Here is a 7,189-nt window from a genome sequence, read left to right on the forward strand (position 1 = left end):
TGGTTAAGAACCTGAAGAAGAGCAGATGCCTTCAGTATTGGGTGCTATGTTAGAACAGCTGGTCAAAGAGGGGGAGAATATAATTGGTAGGTGATGATGGTGACAACTCTTATGTAACTTACAGAAAAATAGATGTTTATGTGAAAGTGGTAGTGTTGGTGGGATAAGGGAGAAAGCTTTTCCTAACTTGACCTAATGTAAAAAAATACACTGAGAACTGCCATCACTGCTTTGATTCTGGGTGCTGGGTGGGGTTTGCAGAGAGCACACTTTAAGAGCCTAATTGTAAAAATAGTATGAAAAAGGTTAGGGAAAAAAATGATGGTAGCAACATGTATGTAAAGGTGGAGAGCAAATTATAGTCTGAGGGGACTTGCAGATTGACTTTGTGGAATCTGTAGATGTGAAAAAGTTAAGAGGGGCAGAGGCAGTAGAGAATGGTGCTGTGGAAATTGCCTGGCATCTCTGGGGAGAGAATGTGCCCTGGGAATGAACATAACCTAAGGAGCATCATTGGCACTAAGCTCCTTGTAGGTGTGTTTCCCATTAACTTGTTAGACACAGAACAAGAATCACATCACCAGGGTGGTGTTTAGGGTGGCAAATACCAAATTCTTTGTATGTGTATAAGGAAGATGCATATTTTAACTGAGAATTGAGATTGTTTCAATTTTTTTAAAGCCAAGGAGAAAGAAAGTCAGTATTTATTTCAGCTCTACTATGTATTTTGCACATCCACACGATTCACTAAATGTTTTTTAATCCAGTTATTATACTTTAAGAAAGCAGCCCCACATGCTTTAAATTCTTGGCATATTTTCTTCTAATGTTCCATCGGTTCCATCTGATGATTTTGGAGTGACGACTCTTGTTTATTATTTTTCTCTTGATTGAGGTTCTCATTTTTCTCTTCGGTTAACAGTTTATAAAAGGCCTCATTTTTCTGTTTAATATCACGAAGAATTGATTCCATGGAATAGCCAAATTCAATTAAGCCACACTTCTTACCTTGACATTCATAAAACTGTCCGAAGGAGTGTATAGCAACGACTTGGTGAGCTGCATTAAACACTGGGGAGCCAGAGGACCCCTCCATAAAACAAGTATCATAACTAAGTGCATCACCGCGCCAAGCCACAGGTGGGAAACTTCTTGGAGTAAACATAGAGAAAGCAAGGTCTGAGTACCTCCTTGCACGATCCACTATAGTAATCACAGCACACTCATCTATTTGCTTGACCTGGCCTTCTGGGTGACCAATTAAATAAATCGAACCACTAGATGGCAAAGAGGAAATTTGCCTAGATAGGCCTGGAGGAAATCCATTTCCATTTGCTCTTAGTTTTAAAATGGCATAATCCAGATCTTTATTATACACTTCAAACCATGGCTCAATGGAAAAGCATTCTTCAGGAAAACAGTGTAATTTTTTATAAGTGAAAGTTACCTTTGCACATTTGCTTATTATATCTGGCCACAAACTTGGATCTGTGCCTTCTCCCACCATCATGTCTACAACATGCTGACAGGTGAAAATGCATCCATCATTGAAGACAAAGCAAGTAGCATTGCCTGTGTTTCCATTATTGTCCCAATAGATGAACCCAACTGAATTACTACGTTGGGTACGAAACTCATAGTTTACAACTGTAGTAGAATTTTTAGTTGCTTTTGCAAAGTACTTTTCATATATGTTGAATTGTTGAGATGGTGACAGTTTGTTTTTCCTCTGGTCTTCCCGAAAAAACTTTTTCATATGAAGTGCATATTTACTAAAATTTGGATATTGCTGAATTATAACTTCATCCAATATTTTGCAATTCTTTAGCCAGGGATCAGTTGTCTTCTCCTGGATATCCCAATTAATAGCAGATTGCATACCCAGATGTGGACTTTGCCGAATGAGTGAGATTTGTTTCCTGTATTTTATTTTGTGATTTTTCCGATAATGATTTTTAATTTCGGAAATTGTCCGGCGTTTTTTATCTTCAATATCATGTCCTAGACTTCGAGGTGGGAGAACAGTATTTCGGCTGTATTCTACATCTTCAGTCTCTCCACCTGCCTCTGGTTCGAGGACCTGGACCTGAGATGGCATCAGATCCTGGGGACTGATTTCACCAGTGGCACTTGCATTCTTCTGCTCAATTTTCTTATGGGTACGCTTTTTAAGAATTTCCATTTCTAAGGTTTTCCCAGATATGTCCTCCACTCTGGACTGTTTTCCATAAACCTTCTTATGATTTTCTATGAGTCTCCACTTTAATTTGTCCAGGTCAGGCCGAAATCGACCATCCTTACACAGGGCTTCTTGGATAGTCTCACCCTTCAAGGCATAGACACAAAGTGTACTTCCCTTTTCATGAAGTCCCCTGATCGTCACAATATTCTTCATTCCCTTCCCAATAGCCACAACTTGAAACAGAATGCATTCGACGTCGTTGGGATAGTTATATAGGTCAACTACCCCTTAAGAACTCCAGCCCCCACTCAAGTGCAAAATTACCACTCACAGAAGCAGAGAACCTGCCCCAAAGGTGCCGGTGAGCGCTGCCCTGGGAGTCACAGAAGCTGCGGAGTGGCGCTCAGCGGGCCGTCAGAAGAACCTCTGCCGCGCAGCCTGCAAGTGGAAAAGCCCGCGCAATAGGCGGCGGGGGGGGGGGGGGGGGCACCGCTTCTGGCCAATAGATGGCGAGGTAGCGGCGCCCAGAGGCTTGGCGGGAAAGACACATTAGCGAATCCGCCCTAGCAACCAGGAAAGTCCCGCTGCGTCCCGCCCATCCACTCGCTCCCACATTCGGTCCCTGGCCAGCTTCCGTTAAGGGACAAACTTTGAGCAATTGTGCCCCTCCATCCCGCCTCCCTGCTCCCCCCTGCCTACCCCCCTCCCCCTCCGAGTCCGCTGTGGCCGCTCGAGGAGCACAGCCATCGCGGGGAGGGTGTGGGAGGCGCGGGGCCCGGAGCCTTCCCTGGGCTCTGATTGCTTGGAAGTGGCGAGGAGCGAGGAGCGAGGAGCTGAACAGCGCGCGCATCGACAAGAGCTGCGGGGCAAACAGCCCACCATCGCTGCCCCAGGGCGCTTCAGGCACTGCGAGGGGGGCGGTGCAGTGGGTCTAGCATCCCGGGCCAGCCCTGGTGGCCGCTGGGGAAAATCGCCCAGATCCACAGAGGCAGCGGCCCGGATCCCCAGTGCGTCTGCGCTCCACCAGCTTCCAGGGGACCAAAAAGCCTCAAGGCAGACAGCAGGCGGCCCGCTCCTGCGGTGGCGTCTGTGGGACTTGGCCATCGCCACTCCACCCTAAAGGCTGGGAAGAATCCCCCACCACCTGCACCACCACCACCACCACCACCACCACCTGCACCACCACCCCACCAACAGCACAATTAGAGGGTGTCTTTTCTCTAATTCTCTTCCTGTACCCCGCCTGAGCATCTCAGTTTCCTCCTTTGTAAATTTAGGAGCTTGGCTCAGGTTAAACTTTGTGCCTGTGAACTACCACCCCCTGTGGACTTGTGACCAAGGAAGGTAGGGGATCCCACCCCCAAGATCACCACACAGTACTTCTGGAGTGCAGTTCTGCAATTTGCACTTTCAACACCCCCTCCCTTACCCCTAGCTACTCATGGCTCCCCATTGGAACAGCCGACCCCTCCGCACTGTCTCCTAAGGACGTTCCAGGTGTAAAATTCTTGGCCTTTGAAGGTGGAGAACGGGAATTGGGTTCCCACCATGAGAAACCTCCTATCCCTCCCTCCTCCTACCCCCAAACCTCCATGCCAATCCCTCCTAAGAACACCAGGTCCCACTCAAATGCCGAAGAAGCACTGACAGCGGGAGAATCCACTCCAACCCTGCTGGTGATCGCGGCACTAGGAGTGGTGATGACGCCCAGCGGGCTGTGCGGGAATGTCTGCTGCATGGCCGGAAGTGAGAAAGCCCGGGCTCCAGATCCGGCAGGGCTTCTGGCCAACAGACCGCCAGGTTGTGGTCGCCAAGTGGCTCGAAAAGGAGGGCGGGCTGGCGAGTGGCAAGGCAGGGTCCCGGACATGCCTGCGCAGACTCCCTAGGGATCTGAAGATCACGCTGCGTCCCACTCATCCACTTGTTGGGGATAAACTTTAAGCAATTGTGCCCTCCGTCCCTTCCCTGCCGCTCTTGGGTCCACTGTGGTCGTGGGGCGGGTGTGAGAGGAGCCTGATTGCGCAGAGGCGCGGCTGCGGCTTCGAGGAGCAGGAACAGTGCTAGGGGACCAGAGTTGCTGGGCGAACCGCCCGTCAAAGCCGCCCCAGTTGCTTTCTGCGCAGTGGTCGGTGCCCTTCAGATGCTGCCAGGTGGGCGGCGGACTTGGGAGGAGCATCCCTAGCCAGATCCCAGGGCCGCTGAGGAAAATCGCCCACACCAGACAGAGGCAAAGGTCCAGATCCCACGGGGCGGGGCATCTGTTCATTTGTGCCTTGCGCTTCACCAGTTCCCAGGGGACCAATGGCCCCTAAGTAGGCACCAAGCAGCCCGCTTCTGTGGGGGTCTGGTGGGACTAAGGCGCTCCCACTCCACTTCCCCACTTCCCCGCAGGCAAACGAACCAACTTGTCGGAGGGGCTGATGCACAGCGGACATGCCCAGCAGGAGGAAGAAAGTCCAGCACTGCACTCCTGGCATCCAGGACGCACCTTACTAGAGGGTCCTGATGGAGGACTCCAGAGTCAGGCATCTCCCAACAGATGATCAAAGAGTGCTTTGCACGGTGTTCAAGGATACATCTTACTGTTTAAGAACCTGAAGAAGAGCAGATGCCTTCAGTATTGGGTGCTATGTTAGAACAGTAGGTCAAAGAGGACACTATTTTGGGTAAGCAATGATGGTGATAATTCTTTTGCAACTTACAGAGAAAGAGATCTTTATGTGAAAGCTGATGGTGTTAGTGGAATAATCTGGAAAGCTTCCCCTAATTTGACCTAAAGTAATGTAGACACTGAGAACTGCCATCACAGATTTGATTCTGGGTGCTGGGTGGGGTTTGCAGAGAGCATACTTGAAGAGCATAATTGTAAAAGTAATATGCAAAAAGTTAGGAAAAATAAAAAATGGAGTTTTACGAATTTCACTTCTTGTTTAAATCATCCTAAAGTGGTATAGGTGACTGGTCCCAACACGGATACAGAGGTGGAGAACAAATTATTGTATGAGGGGACTTCCGAGTCTCTCTCTCTCTCTCTCTCTCTCTCTCTCTCTCTCTCTCTCTCTCTCTCTCTCTCTCTCTCTCTCTCTCTGAATCTGTAGATGTTAAAATGTTAGGAGGAGTTAGAGGTAGTAGAGAATGGTGCTGTGAAAATTGTCTGACATCTCTGGGGACAGAATGTGCCCAGGAATCGTTTGTTTATGGGTATGATGTTCCAGAAATGAGAGAAAAAGAGGGATCTTCAATGAGTCCTGTGCTTTTGATTTGAACAACAAAAAGATAAAGTCTCTTAGCTAATATGGGGAAATCTGGGGGAGGGGCTGCTGTGTGTGCTAGGAATGGTGTGTGTGTGTGTGTGTGTGTGCCGGCATGCACACTTGAGTGAGTATATCAATAATTCTGCTTTTGAAGTGTTGACGTCCATGGGTTCATGAAGCAGTCACTATCCAAAAGCACTGGCCTGTTCCCTGACTTGGCCAGGCCTGGCTTTATTCTCCTCCCCCTCCCCCATTAAAAATATTTTTATTGATTTCAGAGAGGAAGGGAGAGGGAGAGAGAGATAGAAATGTCAATGTTGAGAGAGAATCATTGATCGGTTGCCTCCTGCATGTCCCCTATAGGAGATCCAGCCCAAAACTCAGGCATGTGCCCTTAACCAGAATCGAACCCGGGACCTTTCAGTCCACAGGCTGACACTCTATCCACTGAACCAAACCAGCTAGGGCCAGTCCTGGCTTTAGTATTTGATGCATTCCCACCTCTTCCAACAATGTGAGTGTTCTTTACCAGTCTATGGGGCTGGTAAAGAACACACTCAACAGTAAATTTACTTTTACACAACAGTAAATTTGCCCCACCACCTGCCACTTGGCCAAAGGAATTCTTGTCACATTTATAATAAAATACAAACTACTTGCCATATACATCTAACAAGGTGCCTAATTTCAAGGGAATGTGCAATCATGGCCTTTTCAGGGTAAACACTGTGTCCCTAGGGGTGCTGAACAATTTCAACAGCACCGCATCATCAGCAGCTGGAGGAGAGGTTTCCTTGGACTTTTCTTCAGACTCCTCAAGCCCTGCCTGTTCTGTCACTACTGCCAAGTTGCTGTGGGTTTGCATCAAAGCTCTCAGAGCACAGCCACAGCACCTGCTCTACTCTGTACCTACAGGTCCAGACCCAGCCAGCTCCAGGCAGTTGGTTTCTTTATGAGGGTCAGCTTTACACTTAACGCAGAAATGGAAGATGGCCACTTCAAATGGCATCTCGCTAATTATTCCTAGCAACAGTGACTAGTAATGGAGAGCTGTTAGGTAGGCTCAAGGAGCCAGGAAACTCGGGGATTAGCAGAAAGGGTGTGCTGGTTGGGATGCCATTACAGATGGACAAAAGTGGTCTAGTAGGAGCTAAAAATATACACGTCGCCCAAGAAACAGAGGATCTTGGAGGCTAGGCAGTCTTTCTCTCTGTGTTCTGCTGAGGTATCTCTCTGTGAACTTTTTTTTCCTTTTAAAATTTTTTTACTTTACCTCAAGTGTAATTACCAGTTAATGACCAACATCATTATCAGCATGAGCCCAAGCTTCTCTCTTTCTCTCTCATGTACTCTCTTCTGGTTTTTCTTCCCTCCCATGTTCAGTCCCTGTATCTTGGCCCTCCCTCGGCTTTCACTGTTAAGTGTTGATTCCGAATCCCTCTGCTTCCTTCCTCATCTTCCAGTTGGAGTGGATTAGCATCTCTTGTTCTACATGTCAAAAGTAGAATTATTGGTAACACATACATTATGCAACAGTCTTGGAAAATGGTCTGTTCTTCTTCCATGAGTTCAGAAGGGTCACCTCACTTGGGCTTAGAAGCTGCCCCTCTTTGAGAGAGAACTGGGGTGGGGTCTCTAAACTTTGAGCAACCAACTTATGGGCAGCCAAACCAAGAGGCCCAGAGATCAGACCCTCTCCCAGAATCCTCTCTCCTGTTAACTCCTTTTTCCAAAGTGCCTAATTTTATCAAGC

General features: G+C 48.0%; 1 protein-coding gene across 1 annotated transcript; it reads right to left on the reverse strand.

Annotated features, from left to right (window-relative positions):
* Positions 1–727: 727 nt before the first annotated feature.
* FAM111B (FAM111 trypsin like peptidase B) lies at positions 728–3,920 on the reverse strand. Its single transcript, XM_054725693.1, is given in 5 exon segments — positions 728–1,270; positions 1,273–1,303; positions 1,305–2,463; positions 3,242–3,356; positions 3,771–3,920. Coding segments are annotated over 5 exon segments (1,902 nt in total). The 3' UTR covers positions 728–823.
* Between the last annotated feature and the right edge of the window lie 3,269 nt (positions 3,921–7,189).

The sequence above is a fragment of the Eptesicus fuscus genome, chromosome 13 (assembly GCF_027574615.1).
Source record: "Eptesicus fuscus isolate TK198812 chromosome 13, DD_ASM_mEF_20220401, whole genome shotgun sequence".
In the NCBI taxonomy this organism is placed as follows: domain Eukaryota; kingdom Metazoa; phylum Chordata; class Mammalia; order Chiroptera; family Vespertilionidae; genus Eptesicus; species Eptesicus fuscus.